This window comes from Staurois parvus, unplaced genomic scaffold (assembly GCF_062004578.1).
Source record: "Staurois parvus isolate SC_StPar_1 unplaced genomic scaffold, SC_StPar_1.0 ptg000237l, whole genome shotgun sequence".
NCBI classification, from domain to species: domain Eukaryota; kingdom Metazoa; phylum Chordata; class Amphibia; order Anura; family Ranidae; genus Staurois; species Staurois parvus.
In genome coordinates this window covers 1,901,318-1,920,749 of record NW_028318033.1, presented here as the reverse complement: position 1 = coordinate 1,920,749, position 19,432 = coordinate 1,901,318, and the positions used below count along the sequence as shown (strand labels likewise).

Here is a 19,432-nt window from a genome sequence, read left to right as displayed (position 1 = left end):
AGGCTGGAAACAGCACTGATGGGAGCAACAGACTGATCCTCTAGTTTTAGTGGTCCGCACTGCATCAATCAGAAACAAAAACGGTCTCCTTAAATTTGGAGGTAATAACAGTAAACTGTGACTCCTCAAAGGCAAGCTTATCAGTAAGGAACTGGAGCTTTTCTGAATCAGAGTCTCTGTCAGTTGGCTCGAAAACCATTAAGTCATGGGCAAATAGAATATAGAATCTATAGGAAAGTGCTTTGTTGCCTCTGACTATTGTCAAGAATAACTGGGTAGCCCTAAAATCTTGCATTATTGATATCCTAAAAGGATAGAAGAGACTACGATCAGAGGATAACATTATTCCAAGCTGCACTGCAAACAGCCATAGAATAGTTAATATAATGTAAGCTTGGGGCATGTGGTACAGCAGGACCAACACCCTCCCACATGTCAGAAACCAGACATGTTTCATGTCCAATAAAGCAACATTTAGGGCCTCAAACACTCACAAGGGTCAGATTGCTGAAGGTGATCAAAGTAACTGTTGGCAATTATCAGAAACAGATTACAGACTGAAGTTCCAGGTGGCTCTTTGTAAGAAAGAACAGGGGCAGGGAGATGTTTCACTGACACTGCACGGCAGGAAAGAGCATGAAGCATATGTAACACCCTACCCAGCAGGTAGAGGGACATCAGCACTCAGTCCCACAACATTAACCACCTCTGTGGCAAACTGACCAGGTACAAGTAATAGTAGAGGTAGCTCCTGGTGCTTGGCCCAACAGGCCTACTTCCTAAAGGAGACTTCAGGAACTGGGTAAGCGCAGTGGCAAAGCAAACGCCTCTGAATCTGGAAAGCATTCAGGAGCTAACTTTTACCAGAACGAAATCTGGAAAATACCCCACACCAAAACCAGTATCCAAATGTCCTTTCCAGGCTATCCCCACATGTTCAGTTCATTGAAGTCCATTTAACATAGAACACCAAAAGCTAGGCTGAGGACAACCAAAAAGGAAAGCTGAATTTGAAAAGACAAAGCTCCAGCAGAGTTATAGAGAAAAGTGTTGATTGAAGGAAAAAAAAAAAAGTATCAAATAGAATGTCTTAAGTCTGTAGAAAAGATGTCTATCCTTCAAGAACACTAGTAAAAAATAAATAAATACACCCTGTTCCAAATTATTATGCAAATTCTATTTAAGTGTCACAAAGATTAAATATTTTATTTTTCAGTTTAACTCACGGATGGCATTGTGTGTCAGGGCTCTTTTGATCACTAAAAACAATCTCGGACACCTGTGATAATTAGATTGGCAGATGAGCCCAATTTAAGGAAAAACTACTAAAGGAGGGTGTTGCACATTATTAAGCAGAGCACCATTTTCAAGCAATATGGGGAAGAAAAAGGATCTCTCTTCTGCCGAAAAGAGTGAAATAGTTCAATGCCTTGGACGAGGTATGAAAACATTAGATATTTCACAAAAACCTAAGCGTGATCATCGCACTATTAAGAGATTTGTGGCTGATTCAGAGCACAGACGGGTTTGTGCAGATAAAGGCACATTGAGGAAGATTTCTGCCAGATCCATGCATCGGATCAAGAGAGCAGCTGCTAAAATACCATTACATAGCAGCAAACAGATATTTGAAGCTGCTGGTGCCTCTGCAGTCCCACAGACATCAAGGTGTAGAGTCCTTCAGAGTCTTGCAACTGTGCATAAACCTTCTATTCGGCCACCACTAACCAATGCTCACAAGCAGAAACGGCTGCATTGGGCAGAAAAATACATGAAGACTAATTTTCAAACAGTCCTGTTCACTGATGAGTGCCGTGCAACCCTGGATGATCCAGATGGATAGAGTAGTGGATGATTGGTGGATGGTCACCCTGTTCCAACAAGGCTGCGACGTCAGCAAGGCGGTGGTGGAGTCATGTTTTGGGCCGGAATCATGGGAACAGAGCTGGTCGGTCCCTTTGGAAGTCCCCAAAGGTGTAAAGATGACCTCTGCAAAGCATGTGGAGTTTATGACTGACCACTTTCTTCCCTGGTACAGAAGGAAGAACTATGCTTTCCGTAATATAATCATCTTCATGCATGACAATGCACCATCTCATGCTGCAAAGAATACCTCTACATCAATGGCTGCAATGGGGATAAAAGGAGAGAAAGTCACGGTTTGGCTTCCATCCTCCCCTGACCTCAATCCTATTGAGAACCTTTGGAGCATCCTCAAGCAAAAGATCTATGAGGGTGGGAGGCAGTTTACATCCAAACAGCAGCTCTGGAAGGCTATTCTGACATCTTGCAAACAAATTCAAGCAGAAACTGTCCAAAAACTCACAAGTTCAATGGATGCAAGACTTGTGAATCTGCTATCAAATAAGGGGTCCTATGTTACAATGTAACGTGACCTGTTAAAATGTTTAAAAAGTTAAAATGTTGTTAAAAGTTTGATTGAAAATAGCTTTTGATTTCAGTAAATATGCTGCAAACACAACAAATGACAATTTTCAGTTCTTTACAACCTATAAAGTGTTTTGAAACTTACTGTGCGTAATAATTTAGAACAGTGCATTGGGAGTGTTTTATGTTTAACAAAAATACTGTTATCATTAGGAGGTTTGTTCAATAAAATGTGAATTGTACTCTTAATAGTTGATAACATGATAATTATGCTGACTGTTATTTACATCAATTATTTAGGTAAATTAGAAAAATATAATTTGCATAATAATTTGGAACAGGGTGTAAATAAACAAACAAAAAAAAACAGAGGCATGCTACCAGCAGGAGGCTGGCCCACAGGTTTGTTTGCTAATCTCCATTCCTCCAGTAAATGGCAGTATAATCTGAACCTCCCTAGTGGTATGATTATGTCAGTATTTCTGTGCTCAAAGCTGTACATTATATTCAATGGCAATATGTTTTTTTTTTATTATAGGCCTGTAATTCTTAGGAATAACTCACTGAAATCTGTTTAAACAAGAGTCTAGTAGACATCCTGGGTGCGATAAAGTTTAATACATTAAAACATAATAAATAATTATAAAAATAATATAATAATAAATTAAATAATGCAATCAGATCAAACACACGGAACTCTGTCCAAACAATATTATATAGACACTGCATTTTGTTGTAGAAAACATTACGGTGTGGTATACACTGAAACATGGGACTGCACAAAGTCCGACATCGCAATCAGGACAGTGGAACCTCATTTCCTTGCGGATTGTTTTTCCACTCATCTCGCTGAGAGCAACATACCACGCACATCCGTGTTGGTGCTGCCTTTTCTTGGGTTGGTGGGATGTGGTCCATAAAGTGACATCCAGTCAGGTGTTCTAGGTTGACAACTCCCACAGCACGTCATCCGGATCTACCTACAGACATTGATGGCATTTGATGTTGAGGAAGATGGATTCCGCAACTTTCCAAATAAAGTCCGCATGAATCACAGGCTTGTCACTGTTTTAGCGGAACAGAATGTAGGCATTCCACAAGCACTATTCCAGAAGATGCCAGAAAATCTTTTTGTAGTATTTCCTCTGCTGCTTTCTCATTGCGGGATAGAAAGTCATAGCTTGGTCAGCTCTGTCGACACCTCCCATGGTGCTATTGTAGTCGATAACGACCTGCGGCTTCTGAACGTTTTTCCCATCTTTTGATTGTACCATCACTGTGGAGGAATTGTGAATGGTACTCATTAGGCACACATCCTTCTTGTCGCGCCATCTCAGTGCCATCATTTTACCTTTCTACCAGGCAACTATTTTTCCAGGCTTCAGTTTGTTTTTTCCAAACATTGATGGCAGGTTTTGCCGGTTAGCCCTAACGATTCCATAGGCATCCGTTTTGTGCTGCAGAAGAACCTCGTAAAGTTCTGGAGAGGTGTAGAAATTGTCCATTGTTATGCACTAACCTTGGTTTAGCAGAGGCTCAGTTAGTGACAGGACGGATGATGTTGCCATTCCATATTTGCTGTAATTGGGATCAAATTTTGTTCCTTTGCTGGTGTAAATTATTGTGTTCCAGATGTAGCCAGTAGAGGATTCGCACAGCAGGTAGGATTTGACACCAAATCATGCGTTCTTGGATGCGATGTACTGTACCCAGCTGAGCCTTTCTTTGTAGGCCATTAGACCTTCGTCTATAGCAGGGGTGGGCAACTGTGGCCCTCCAGCTGTTGGTGAACTACCAGTCCCACCATGCCTTTGCCTTTGGGAGACATGCTTGTAACTGTCAGTTTTGCAATGCCTCATGGGACTTGCAGTTCTACAACAGCTGGAGGGCCGCAGTTGCCCACCCCTGGTCTATAGTGAGGTCTCTCTCTGGCACATAGCTCTGCTGGAAATTCTTGAGAATTATTTGGGAGACTTCCCTATTTTCTTTAGCTTGGGAGCCGGATGAGTCGATTCATCAAAATCATCATTGTTTGCAAAGTGCAAAAATTCATGTTGAGTGAAAAGCAGTACTCCGGCATGAATGTGCCAAAGAACGGCGTGGCAAGCATTTTCTTGGTGGTCCAATACCACTTCTGCAGCGGTTTCCCTACCACTCCTTGAAGAATTAGGCCGAGAAAAAGCTAAATGTCCTCTTTGGTCACAGGTTCCCACTTTCTGCTTCGTGAAAACCTGATGTATGGAGCAGCTAATTGTTGCACTGCGTACCTGTTTGTCTCCATCAAGATTATTTCAATAACCTCATCGGTCAGAAACAATTCTAAGTACGCCAAGGGGTTGTCACCTTCAACGTGGAATTTCATACCAGGTGCGCCGGTAAATGGGAATCTTGGTGGCGCTGGCGTACTGCAATCAATACAGCAGTTGAAGACAAATCTCCACACGAGTCACTATCGCTCAATTCAAGTAGCTCCTCACTGTCGCTGTTTGCTAGCTCATCAAAAACAGCTTTGGCACCAGCGAGACGCTTTTTGGAAGCCATGAGTGCAAAACCGTTTTTAGTCACACAAAATGAAAAACTGCACTATGGATATATCTGAGGTAATGTTACAATGTATTCACTAGGGTAACACTATATTTTTACACAGTCTATTTTTAAAACTCCCGCAAGCCCCGCCGGCACAGCGCAGCTGTCTCACACTGATTACACAGATCAGCGTGAGATAGCCAGGAAGGAGACAGGGGATGGTCGGAGCGGATGGCTCGAGCCGGCTGCAGGACCCAGATCGGAGGACCAGGTATGTATTTTGTGGCGACCCCGAGTCTGGCTCAGGGTTACTGCTTTTGACAGCTAGATTTAACCCCGAGCCAGACTCGGGAAAACCGCTAGGGAGGTTAATACTCCCACTGTGCATTAATGGACAAGAAATGGTATTTGGAGTTTAGGTTTTGCTTTTGGTGCTCTTTCCTAAGTGAACATCCAGATCCTAATCGATCAAGGCCCACCTTTGACAACAACTCCTGGGAAGCTGCCTAAAGGAAATCACTGCTTAGGATCTGAATGAGAAACTATACTGCATCAACCCCACACCTTTCTAATACTCCTTGAATACAAAACACAAAGACAGGGTTGTTGCAGCGAATCTTGATCTAAGCATTAGCCCCCATTCACACCAATGTGATTTGTCATGCGATTTCACAGTTCAAAATGGCATGACAAGTCGCACTCTTTGTGCCTATGCAACTGTTCAAATGGGTGCGACTCCAGCTTGCACCAAATTTGAAAAAGGTTCCTGCACTCTGTTTGGCAATTTCATGTGTGATTTGCAATGAAATCTGTGCATGAAGTTGCACAGATGTCGGCAAGCTGCACATAAAATTGAACGGACCAGCAACTTCGAAATCACACTACTTCAGCTGCAGTAGTGCAATTTCAAAGCCGCATTTGGTGTGAACCAGGGCTCAAGGAGACATGCAGTTGTAGGCTGACCAGGGCAGACTTCAAAGATCTGGGAATCTAGCCTGTCTGCCAGTCAACTGCTGGATAGAAGAAAAAAAATTGACTCTCTGGCAGTTAGGAGGTTAAGTAACCTGACAGCACCACCCCTTACCTGGTTTTTGAAAGCACCTAGTGTACATTGCAATTGCAATATAACCCACTGGTTTTGGTTGATCTAGCAAACAAAGCTGCGACTCTCAATGAGCAACAGAGAAACAATGACATTACCATGAATTTCTCCCACTGTTCCAAGATTTCAAAATGATCTTACCCATAGCTCTGAGCTCTCTCCTGTGCTGCTCGATTCTCTCCCGTTCCTTTGCAGCAGCGAGCAGGCTTTGTCTGGGCGTAAGCCCATTTTCCTACAACAGTAATCAGCTACATTAACAAATAATACTGACAATAAATATTTGGAAGAGACATTTAAATTTCTAATTTTAAATTTAAAATTTATGTCACTTTCTGCAGATGGTAAAATTAAAAGGATAAGTTCATCTTTGGGAACATCTTACATGTTCCACCTGTTTTTAGGGTGGAACATGTAACATTTTTCCCAATGCTGCAGCTGTCGGCCCACTGTCCCCACCCTCCTCCCAGAAGTACAGGGAGAAATTCCCCGTACTAGCTGTCATATTTAAAAACAGCGGTGAGTTTTTAAAGACAACAGAACAGAGTTCTGTGAATGAACTAAAAGTCCCAGCAGCCTTAGCAGCTGCCGGCTTGTAGTTTTCAATGAACTACCATGGTGCTATGAAGCGCCGTGGTAGTTCATTGAATCTTCCTGTCAGTTTATCTGCTTGCCCTTACATCCTGTACGGGCAAGCAGATATACTGACAGGTCTAAAGGAGACCTACATGGCACCAGCACTCTGCTGATCACTGGGGAAATGCTTCACAGGCTTCTGCAGCCAAAAATAATAAATGCACCGTTTTATTTACCTGCAAAAAAAAAGTGCATTTATTATTTTTGTGCAAAAGGTGAACTTATCCTTTAAAAGATACACACAGTGATCGATTTACTAAAACTGGAGAGTGCAAAATCTGGTGCAGCTTTGCAAAGAAACCAATCAGCTTCCAGTTTTTTTTGTAAAACATTAAACAAGCTGAAGTTAGAAGCTGATTGCCTCTGATGCACAGCTGCAAAAGATTTACCACCCTCCAGTTTTAGTAAATCAATTCCACAGTGCCTTCCTCAATACCACTCCGAGATCACTGAGTGTCATCTGTCACCACGTTAATTTGGTACCCACCGCCACCACTGACATAATGATAAAGAAAGGTCACACAGATCCAGGCTTCTTCTACATGTATAATTGTTAGCAAATAAATACGTTTTTGTGCAAGTTGAGCTTGAAAGCCCAACCCTAGACAATCTTAAGTTTTGTAGAGTGTGGAAATGGTTAGATCTCCTCTATGGAGACAGCTGTTAAAACTAGATAGATTATTCATCTCTACCTGTTCTAACACCCACAACCTAAAGAATAAATCTCCTTAAGTGGAAACGGACAATAATAAAATCTTGACGGAAGGTTCTAAAACCTTTTCTGGTTTACTAGAAATGTGTTTTGTTGCCTTTGTTACAAAGATTTATCCTCACTTCCTCTTCTATTTGAATCCCATCATCTGGACGCTATATTATTAAAAAGGAGGAAACAATAAAAACCCAACCAAGGTTCTAACCTTTCCATACTAAATAAAACAAACACTTTCATCTGGAGCTAGGCATATAGATTCAGATGAAGCCATACTCTAGCATGTCAGTGCAACTCTCCAACTCCCACTGAGTTCAGATATGTGATGTAACTTACCCTTGGCATAGGTTTTCTGTCTGCAGAAGGCTCAAACCTAGGAGGCTCATCAGGAAAATAACGGAAGTAATTCTTTTCCAAGATCTGGTACTTTGAAATTGAACTTGTCTTAAAATTTCAAGAAAAAAAAAAAAAAAACGTGATAGTTAGTGGAATTTAGTTGTCTAGGTTTTCATTACCTCTAACATACAAACGTCCAACCCTCTTTACCTTAGGTTTAACAAAGCCATTCTTTAGTTCACAGTGCAGCTTCAAGAAATATTTCAGTCTGTCTTTAGAAAATACGGAAGACTTTCGACTAAAGAAAGATAAAGAAAATGCTCAAAAAGGTCAATCCAGTATGTGTAGGCCAAGCTAGAAAAAATTTTGTACCCATGTGTCTTTACAAATTCAAGGCATCTTATTACCCAGCACAAGTTTTACTAAAACAAAGAGACCATGTAATGGATTATTGCATTTAATTCTGATAGCCAGACCCAAATCCCCCAAAGCAAAAAATTACTTCTCACGGCGGATATGTAGAGAGAGCAGTATAAACTGCCCCATGTAGCATTCCTCTCCTCAAGCACTTTCAGTGGTCTCCTGAAACGCGAGCTATGAAAACGTCTGGCTATAAAGAAAATTGGCATCTCCTGGCACTTGCACAGAGCTACACACGGGGACAGCTATGGCCATACGTGGCACATTGTAAAGTCAGCTGGAAGCACCACAGGTGAGGATAGGCAATGAAAATGCTATTTCCACACATCTGAGATATGCTGCCCATTTTCCTAGCGTCAGCTAATGATTAAACGTGTGTACTAGTGTTTAAAAAAATAAATGTCATAAGATGAGGGGGACATGGTAGATGTTCCAGCATACCCCACTCTAATCAATAGGACACAAATGTGGCTGGATGTCTACTTTAAAAAATGTAATTGGGGAGAGGGAGTTAGGTTTTCAGTAGTCATATTAGCAATCTTAAAAAAACAGCTGCTGATGCAGAAACAAACGTAGTTAGACATTCTCACAGCTACCACCCATCTCAGTTACACTGCAAATAAAAGTGCCAGTCCTGTAGCTCCTTTTCAAATGCAACTGGAGCATAGTCTACCTAATGATGCATTATTCCTACTGCCTTACAAGATCCACAGTTCCTATGCATACCTGATTTGGCACTGTCGAACGGTAACAGATTCATACATCGCTTCTACAACAGGCTTCACTTTGTACTTGAATAAAGTTGGGTCGATTGGTTCTATTTTCTTCCTACAGAAGAAAAATTAAAAAAAAAAAAAATATGCAAATGATATCAAATCCATGTTGCCTCAAAATCTTACACAAGGCAGTATTTGGATTGTAAAAATGTGTAATGCACTAATGACAGTAATGACAATTTTCATGTCCTCTATTACCAAAATGAGTCAACCACAAATGTAGTCAGACAGGTGAGCAATACTGGCTGAAAATCAGAACTTAAGACATACTTCACTTGACAGAAAGTTTCTTTTTTATACTCCATTTGCAGTGATCTGCTGGATTACATCGGTCTCATTTGCTTTACCATCATTTTCTAAGGGTGGACAAAATTAACCGAGACTATAGACATATCACTGGGTATGGTCAGAATCTGACCAGGCTACATGTGTGGTTGAGGACATGTTACACGAGACTGATAAGGAATTCTGCCTTTACAGCCCCTTTGCAGTGTAATGCTCCCATTTTCAATAACGGCTGCTGAGATCTAAGGGCCACATATCTGGAAACTCCATGCAGAACCCAGTGCCTGAAGGTCACTTCAATACTATTCCCACAAAATCTAGTCCTGCTGGGTCTGGACACAGTACTCCAAAAGCAAGACAGCCATGCCTAAAAACTGCAATCAGAGATGACTCTTCAGAGGAGTTTTCACTAAAAAAAAAAAAATTAAATACAAAGAGTGCTAGCAAAAAAATAAGCCTTTAACACAGCAGACATCCATTGTCCTAGGACACTTGCATAGAAAATGAAGCATGTAGACAGCAGTATAACCCAAAGGTTAGACTTCTTATGTCTATTTCAATAAGGAGTTAGATCACTCAAGTCTTTGTATCTCACAGGGTCACAAGCGGTCAGAGATCTGCGTAAGTTTAACATTACACAAATTACAAGGAGATTGAATGCTTCCTCTTAGATTTTACTAGGTGGATCCAACAGTTTCTCTTAGATTTTATTTTATAGAATATAGCTGGAAGAAAGAAACTGTAAGGTGGGCAAAAACAAAGACTGGAATTACAATGTGTAAGAATGAGGATCGATTTGTACACCTATGAAAAAAAAAAACAAAAAAACATACAAACCAAATACTTCGAAGTGAATTGGGATTCTGCAGTTTACAAGAACTGCAGTGAATTTCAAGATCTGTGAATACTAGCAACTAAAAATAATGAACTAAAGGGCTTCTCCACTGATCTGGTAAAGGGCACTAGTAATCAGGAAATTATTTCTCTGAAAGACTATCTTTTGCAGTTTGTACAATTACAGTTGCAAGAAAAAGTATGTGAACCCCTTGGGATTACGTGGAGTTTTGCATGAATTGGGCATAAAATCTTCTCTGAACGTCATCTAAGTCACAACAATAGAAGAACACAGTCTGCTGAACATAATACTACACAAACATTAGATGTTGCCATGGTTTAATTGCACATAACATGTAAACATTCACAGTGCAGGGAGGAAAAAGTATGTAAACCTTTGGACTTAATAACTGGTTGACCCTCCTTTGGCAGCAATAACCTCAACCAAACGTTTCCTGTAGTTGCAGATCAGACCTGCACAACGATCTGGAGTAATTCTGGACCACTCCTCTTCACAAAACTGTTTCAGTGTAGCAATATTCTTGGGATGTCTGGTGTGAATCGCTCTCTTAAGGTCATGCCACAGCATTTCAATCGGGTTGAGGTCAGGACTCTGACTGGGCCACTCCAGAAGGCGTATTCTGTGCTGTTGCAGCCATTGTTTTGTTGAATAACTTGTATGCTTTGGGTCATTGTCCTGTTGCATCACCCATCCTCTACGGAGCTTCAGTTGGAGGACAGATGGTCGTACGTTTTCCTGCAAAATGTCTTGATAAACTCTGGAATTCATTTTCCCATCAATGACAACAATCCGTCCAGGCCCTGAGGCAGCAAAGCAGCCCCAAACCATGATGCTCCCTCCGCCATGTCTTACAGTGGGGATGAGGTTTTGATGTTGGTGTGCTGTGCCTTTTTCTTCTCCACACATAGTGTTGTGTGTTCTTCCCAAACAACTCAATCTTGGTTTCATCTGTCCACAGTATATTTTGCCAGTAGTGCTGTGGAACATCCAGGTGCTCTTTTGCAAACTTCAAACGTGCTGCAATATTCTTTTTGGACAGCAATGGCTTCCTCCGTGGTGTCCTCCCATGTACTCCATTCTTGTTTAATGTTTTCCTTATTGTAGATGTGTCAACAAAAATGTTAGCATGTGCCAGAGATTTCTGTAGGTCTTTAGCGGACACTCTGGGATTCTTCTTTACCTCATGCAGCATTCTGCGCTGTGCTCTTGCAGTCATTTTTACAGGACGACCACGCCTAGGGAGAGTAGCAACAGTGCTAAACTTTCTCCATTTGTAGACAGTCTGTGTTACCGTGGACACATGAACATCAAGGCTTTTGGAGATACTTTTGTAACCCTTTCCAGCTTCATGCAAGTCAACAATTCTTGATCGTAGGTCTTCTGAGAGCTCTTTTCTGCGAGGCATGGTTCACATCAGACAGTGCTTCTTGAAACCAGTAAACCCAAAACAGGTGTGTGTTTTTTAAGGGCAGGACAGCTGTCAGCAACACATCCAATATCATCACACTGACTGGAGTCAAGGTTGGCTCACTCCTGGCTCCAATTAGCTCTGGGAGAAGTCATTAAGCTAGGGCCTCACATACTTTTTCCTCCCTGCACTGTGAATGTTTACATGTTATGTGCAATTAAACCATGGCAACATCTAATGTTTGTGTAGTATTATGTTCAGCAGACTGTGTTCTTCTATTGTTGTGACTTAGAGGACGTTCAGAGCACATTTTATGTCTAATTCATGCAAAACTCCACGTAATCCCAAGGGGTTCACATACTTTTTCTTGCAATTGTACCAGCCACCAAGTGATATAACATGACAGTGGGTGGCTCGACCCACTAGTCTGAAAATAGTATGTATTTGGATAGATCAACGACTACAAAAGACAATACTCTAGCCATTTTAACACATCAAGCTTCCTTCACTAGCACAAATGCAAAAACTCTAATGAGCATAATGGGGAAGACTTATAAATACTGAAAGAAATGTCAGTGAAAAGGTTTATATCGCTAGCAAATACAAGGGTTTTCCTTTCATTTTCAAGCTGAAAAAAATTATGGTTGGTATTACACATTAAACACTACAAGGAAAACAAAAACTAACACTGCAGTGCACAGATGCTACAAGCATTAGTTCTATCAGGATCAGACAACAATGTCACGTCATGTATAATTTTGTTCTAGTTTCACAAACAAACTCAATACTGTTATCAAACCATAAGCTCCTAAAGCAGAAATCCAAGTATGGATAAGTAGGCATTTTCCACACCTATGTGACTGCTGTAGAAGCAAGAATCAGGGTAGTCATCACCACTACTACATTAATTACCCTGTTTTCCAGGTCCCATTCCAAGCAGCTGCCCTGCTGCATAGTAACCACAGGGGGTCACTCGTTTGGCACAGTTGCCATTCAGTGAACAACTTGCATTTTTCTCCATGAATGCAAAGTGTTCCCTGATTGGAGCAGGTAGAGATCATGATGTCACTCTCCCCACCTCTACACTTTGTTCAATCAGAGAATGCCTTGCATTCCTTGAGAAAAAACAAAAACAGTTCTGTGAATGACACCCTTGCCAAGGGAGCGAACAGGTGCTTGGCACAGGACCTAGAAGAAAGCAGCGATCACGGAAGTACTACTACAGGAATTTTCTAGTTCCACAGGTATTAGTCCATGCTGGACCAATGTAACTATGCAATAAAATCCATACCTGTAATTTAGCTTTAACACTGACAAGATGCAGAACAAGCTGGGATTTTAACAAATATGCACATAACACAGTTTTAGTTTATTATGCTCTGCTTACCAGCTCTCTGGTACAGGAGGCTCATCATCATCACTATCACTGATGACAATAGTGTCATTGTCGACATTATGACCATTTGTCATGCCATTCTGTGGTGGAGGAACTTTAACCTCCAAAATTGTGCACTCCAACCTGAAACAAAAAACAAAAAAATCTGTGATAATGTGAAAATACATGCAAACACTGCTTTAGGGATATATACAGACTAACAAAAGGCACGTTGAAACAAGTTGCAGATCCATCACTGTCTTCCATCTGCTGATCCGCAAAGCCAAGAACAAAGACTTCTTTTCACAGAAAAAGAAACAACATCTAAGCCAACAATAAGAAAATAACTTAGCCAACAATACATAAACTGTCTTATAGATTTATAGTTTAAAGTGAACTTTTTTTTTTTTTTTTAAACCATGCAACCTATTGGACATAAAAGCCACTTTCCCCTCTTCTGGCAGGCCCTGTTGGGGACCAATGCTACATCCATGTAGGTGAGCATCCATGTAGGCGAGTAAGTTTTGTTATTTTTAAATCCCATACTTATCGTTTAACCATTTGCCTACTGGGCAGTTATACCCCCTTCCTGCCCAGGCCAATTTTCAGCGCTGTCGCACTTTGAATGACAATTGTGCGGTCATGCAACACTGTACCCATATGAAATTTTTATCATTTTTTTCATACAAATAGAGCTTTCTTTAGGAGGTATTTATTCGCCCCTGGGTGTTTTTTTGCAGTATAAACAAAAAAAAAAAAGAGCAAAAATTTTGAAAAAAAAAAAAAGTTTTTCTTTGTTTCTATTATAAAATTTTGCAAACAGGTAATTTTTCTCCTTCACTGATGTGCGTTGATGAGGCTGCACTGATAGGCAGCACTGATGGGCACCGGTGGGTGGCACTGCTGGGTACAAGTGGGCAGCACTGATGGGCACAGGTGGGCGGCACTGAACATTAGTGCTGATCCCTTCGCTGACAACTGCCGGTTCTCGGCAGTGCTTTCCTCACGTTGTGACAGCGTGAGGAAAGTGCAGCAGATAACTGGGAACTGCATTTACTGGTGATCTGCTGTGTCATTGGACACAGCTGATCACGTGGTAAAAGGCCGCCATGATTGGCCGTTTACCGTATCCCATGATCAGCTGTGTCTATAGGACACAGCAATCACCAGCGGCGCTGGGTACACGCCGTCGCTGGGGGCATGGTCTGGAATGACGTCCATTGGCGTTGTCCCAGAACCAGACAACTGCGCTGTAGCCGTCCTTCGGCTATAGCACGGTTGGGAACTGGTTAATATGTCACCACATAATGCAATTAAACTTTACAATCCATTTATAATTAAAATGGATGTTACTTGAAAAGATTACTGAAAATTCTGACTGCAAAACCCAGCTATATACAACATAAAGAAGAACTTCAGTCATTGTACCATCAACAATCAAGGCATCACCAATCAAGTAGTTTTTCACAAATCCTCCAGTGTCTACACCATAATCTATAGGAATTTACCTTGCACCACTATTTCTCACAACGGTAACAGTTTCACCAACAAAGAAGCGATCCTTCACATAATCATATACATCATCACACAAGTCTGATAATTTCTGATGACTGGCAAGTGTAGCCAGATAGAGCATTGGCACAGCCATGGACTCAGGGAAATTCTGCAGACTCTTCTTTACTTTCTTCTCAGATTCAAGTGCTTCTTGATAGGTAAGCCCAGACTTTCCAGTGAAGGAGCAGCTCCATACAAGACTGTTGCACAGGATAGTGCGCTCAAAAAACTCACTGTGTTAATAGAGAAGGAAAAAAAATATTTTAAACCTTTCTGAACATGTCTGAAAATATACAGTAAAAAATATAGGAAGCTATATGATGGCTTAATTACAATGGTTTATTCTACACACGGTATTGGATGAATACACTTTGCCAAGGATGCAATATGACAAGACTGTGGCAATAGGGAAGCAAATTCATAGCAAGCATGTGGCATATAGAAGGACTAAGCACCTGCCCATGTTAGGCATTTTCAATAGGCTTGTGTAAATTACAGTACCCTACTGTTATAGATGCAAATCTAAGAACGTGAATCAAGTCAAGTCATAGTGAAGAAAGACTTCCTATTCAACATAATCATCTAAGGTCACTGACTCAAAGTGCTGAAGGCATTGGATCAGCATGACAGCCAGTGATCTGTTTTTTCCCCTAAAGAGGTAAGCAATGAAATCTCCATAGTTTCTCACAACAGGTTTCCTTTACATAATGTCCAAGAACAGTTCCTAGTCCAGGTATAATAAACAGCCAAAGTAACAATTGTACACTGTTGCAGATTATATCTCAGGTTTCTAAACCATAAAGGAAATCAAACAAGGTGGGGAAGATTTACTAAAACTGAAACGTGCAAAATCTGGTGCAGCTCCGCACAGAAACCAGTCAGTTTCCAGAATTTATCGTCAAAGTTTAATTGAACAAGCTGAAGTTAGAAGCCGATTGGCTGCCCCAGGTTCTCCGTGCTCAAGTTTTAGTAATCCCCCCCCCAATGTGTCAGTTATAACAGATGTCAATGACAACAGAAATTCTCGCACACACAGCAAGAAGTTTAAAATGGAAATACAGGCAAAATAAAAATGACATATGTGATGCAGTCTGCCACTACCATTAACAACACAGCAGTGTTTGATTTACAAGTCCCCCTGTAACAGACTTGCATGCTGGATCATCAAGCAATAGAACTGTTATTTTTCAACTTCTTTTAACAGACCAGGCTGTCCAGCAAAAGTAACAGATGGTTGCAGCAAACCATTTATCACTGACAGGAGTGCTTGAAATGCTCAACTTTTATTCATAAAGTTAAAACAGAACTAAAAGAAGGAATACTCACCTTTCCAACGCTCCTTTGTCTGCAATGGCATCTTCTCCTGTGAGCTGGGTTTCAGTCATTTTCACTGTCTCATGCACGATAACATCACTTCTGCACATGTGCAGGAACCACTCATCCCAAACACAGGATCAGCTTGGCCGCTGTAAGCAGAGCAGCGCATGTGCAGTGCAGCTTACAGTCTAGGGATCACTGTGAGCAGGCAGGTAGGTGTGTTTTATTGCAGAAGAGGGAATAAGGTTTTTGAATGGATCTTTGCCTTTGTCACCTTCAACTCTTCTACATTGTTTGCAAATATCATGCATAAAGGACACAATTTGGAGTTATTCTTGCCTGAGAACATTGCTATTGGAAATTACAAACATTTAAAACTACCATGGCTAGTTTTCTCCCTATATAAGGGAAATTGCATGTCTCTTCTACAATAAAAAGTCTGCAGACTCAGTGTATCAAAGCAAAATGTTAGCTCCACTTTAGGCCTCATTCACACCATACATCCAGAAAACAACATGCAGATTTCACTTATAGAGACACAAGTTTATATCAGAAACATCAGTTTTCATGCACGTTTCGGTGAGTTTTAATCACGTAGCGGATTCCTACGCAGAAAAAAAAAATGCACAAGATACTGGTGTTGTGGTGTGAACAGGACATAAAGAGAACAATTCGTTTCTTTGTGCCCTTACACCAGCGTGCAGAGATGTGAGTTTTTCTGCATGCATTCTGCAAGGGAGGCCTTAAAATCTTTGTCCCGAAAAGGAAAAAAACTGCTAGGGAAACTGCTAAAAAAGGTTTGCTAAAGTTAGACTTTCAAGCCGATCTCCTGATTTTACACATATACGCAGCCTCATGGAAGTGGGTCTTTATCCATGGGACTGCATATATGCGCATCTCTCTGTGTTGAGAGTGCACTGCACAGCGCACTCCCAGCATAGAGACTGGGCTCTCACCGAAAGCCCCGAGTCTTGTACTAATGATCGAGAATCATCTGATTAGCTATCACAGTGATCAGTAACCGTGAGCCCGCCCCCGTACTTACTTCCTCTTTTGAGTAAAGGGAAAGATACATTGCATCTTTCTCTTCTTGCAGGAAAAGAAAATAGAAACAAACAAAACTGTGCAAAAAAAAATAAAATATTGAATGTGTCGCGCTCCTGAAAAGGGGTGTATAGTGATGTATGATATATACTTATGTGTAAAATAAATTAAATAAATAAATCTAAATAAATGAGTGAAGATTATCTCATAGTGATATAATATAAATGAAATTAACACACTCCCAATTAACTTAATTATAAATATCTAAAAATTATGTATTTGATAATGTGAAAAGATATAATATGATATGCCACAAATCAAATGAGCAAAGAAAAACCTCCTTGCATGATAATGTATATGTGCAAAAAAAGGTGTGCATGTGCAAAAATGCAAATATTGCCCAAAACAATTATTAGATTACAATAATTAGAGATATTACAATAATTAGAGAGATTAGTAAGAAGGAGTCTAAATGGATATACGAAATGAATTGTTTGGATCCAAAAGGCCTAAATAAGGAATTTGATTTATCCTGTTTCATTAGTAATTATTAATGAAGAGTATATCATTTCATGAGATTCCGCTAGATATATAATAGTAATAGAATGCCGTGACGGTTGTGCGCTCGTGTGCACCCACGCACACACCACTTCAGGTGTGGGTGGGTGAGCACATGCGTGCACAACGTTATCGCAGCATTAATTCATTTAAGAGTGGTGCATTGATGGTAAAGACTTTCTAGATTGTTTCATAATCTTTAAATAAATAAATATTTTTGATATCACACATGTTCTCCAAATGTAGAGTGTAAAATAATAAAAACTATAAAAATATAGTATAACATACATTCATGAATGGTTATAGGATTGAATGATTAGATAGTAAGGGGATTAAGTTAACATATAATTTCAAATAATATCTTTAATCACTATTACTGGAAAATAATTTTTTTTTATATATATATATTTTTCATTTTTGAATTATCTTTATCAATATCATTATTGGCATTTATATTTAATATTTATTAAAAATGTATTCATTTTTATTTTTATATTTATATTTATATTTTTTTCATTATTATTATTTTCATCTTCATTTTATTTTTATTTTTATTATTATTTTTATTTATATTTATATTTATTTTTATATTTATATTTATTTTTATTCACATTTATTTTAATTTTATTTTTATTCTCATTTTCTTTTATTTAGATTTATTATTTTAATTTTATATTTATTTTTACATTTATCTTTATTTATAAAAATACTTACACATAATTATTTACATTATTTTAATTTCTCTCCTTGTAATAAATAAAATAAGTTTTTTCTTGTATTAATATTTTATATAATTTTTAAAAAAAGTTTTTTATATTTCTAATGGTGGCACTACAAGTACCACAACTATTAATATGTCCAAGTATAGGTTTGTGTTTATAATTATTGTATTTGATGGTGCCCAGCCCGATCACAGTACTAGTGACAGTAAGTCAGAGTAAAAGGTTGTTAACTAATCTTGCCAATATAACATAAGCAATGTGTTCCATGTATGCACACAACGCATGAATATAAGTAATTATTTGGCCCCATAGAAATGGCCGCCTCCGTGCGGACTTCGAGAAAATGGCGCTGGAATGGCCTACATAAGGGCAGAAGCGTCATGGCGTCTTATCACATCCCCCTGAGGAAGCCACATGACCCTGTGGCGTAACGCGTAGGGGAGGGGCTCTGACGTCACGACGCCACTATCAACGGAACGGCGAGTACTGTCTTAGTGCGAGGGCACACTTTTTAAAAAAACGCCTGTATTGCTCTGTGGAAATGTGAGTTTGCATTTGTCTGGAGATGAATTAAAATCTTTTTATAAAGGATATAAGCACTATGTGGGAACTTTTCTTTTACATGGCCTAAATCGGAGGAGTAAAGGGGAGGAAGAGGAGATAGGAGATAGACCCCAAACAACAGGAGGGGAGATATCTATATCCATCCAGCCCTCAAAACTCAGAAGGAACTAGGAGGCCATCTAGTGGAAGGAAAGCAACACCACAGTCTACCTCAACAGCAATAGACTTTCTATATATCTGCACAGATTGGGACGTTTTCCATCTAAGCTAAGGATTAGCAGTATACAGTTCTAATCACCACTTTAGGTTGCACAAGTGGAGTGATTATAATATATTAATTGTACAGTTTTATTATTATTTATTTTTCCATATCTAATTGGTCATTGCACTTTATCACATATATATTTTTATATTATTGTTTTGGGCAATATTTGCATTTTTGCACATGCACACCTTTTTTTGCACATATACATTATCATGCAAGGAGGTTTTTCTTTGCTCATTTGATTTGTGGCATATCATATTATATCTTTTCACATTATCAAATACATAATTTTTAGATATTTATAATTAAGTTAATTGGGAGTGTGTTAATTTCATTTATATTATATCACTATGAGATAATCTTCACTCATTTATTTAGATTTATTTATTTAATTTATTTTACACATAAGTATATATCATACATCACTATACACCCCTTTTCAGGAGCGCGACACATTCAATATTTTATTTGTTTATTTTCACACAGCATTGTGAGTATGTGTTTCATGTGTTGACGCACCGTCACATTTAAAGGAGTTAATTTATTATAAGAACCTTGTGCCACCATAGTAGCTCACAAGTATACACTCCTATA

The 19,432-nt window shown here is 39.5% G+C and overlaps 1 protein-coding gene across 1 annotated transcript in view; it reads right to left on the bottom strand.

Moving 5' to 3' along the window:
- The window catches only part of BAZ1A (bromodomain adjacent to zinc finger domain 1A), an 84,203-nt gene that overhangs the window by 54,949 nt on the left and 9,822 nt on the right, over positions 1 to 19,432 (bottom strand). Inside the window, exons 3-8 of the mRNA XM_089680225.1 lie at positions 14,323 to 14,601; positions 12,827 to 12,958; positions 8,841 to 8,942; positions 7,905 to 7,992; positions 7,695 to 7,802; positions 6,158 to 6,248 (exon numbers count right to left, since the gene is read on the bottom strand). Of these exons, the coding sequence (XP_089536351.1) occupies positions 6,158 to 6,248; positions 7,695 to 7,802; positions 7,905 to 7,992; positions 8,841 to 8,942; positions 12,827 to 12,958; positions 14,323 to 14,601 (800 nt within the window). The remainder of the gene's footprint in view (positions 1 to 6,157; positions 6,249 to 7,694; positions 7,803 to 7,904; positions 7,993 to 8,840; positions 8,943 to 12,826; positions 12,959 to 14,322; positions 14,602 to 19,432) is intronic.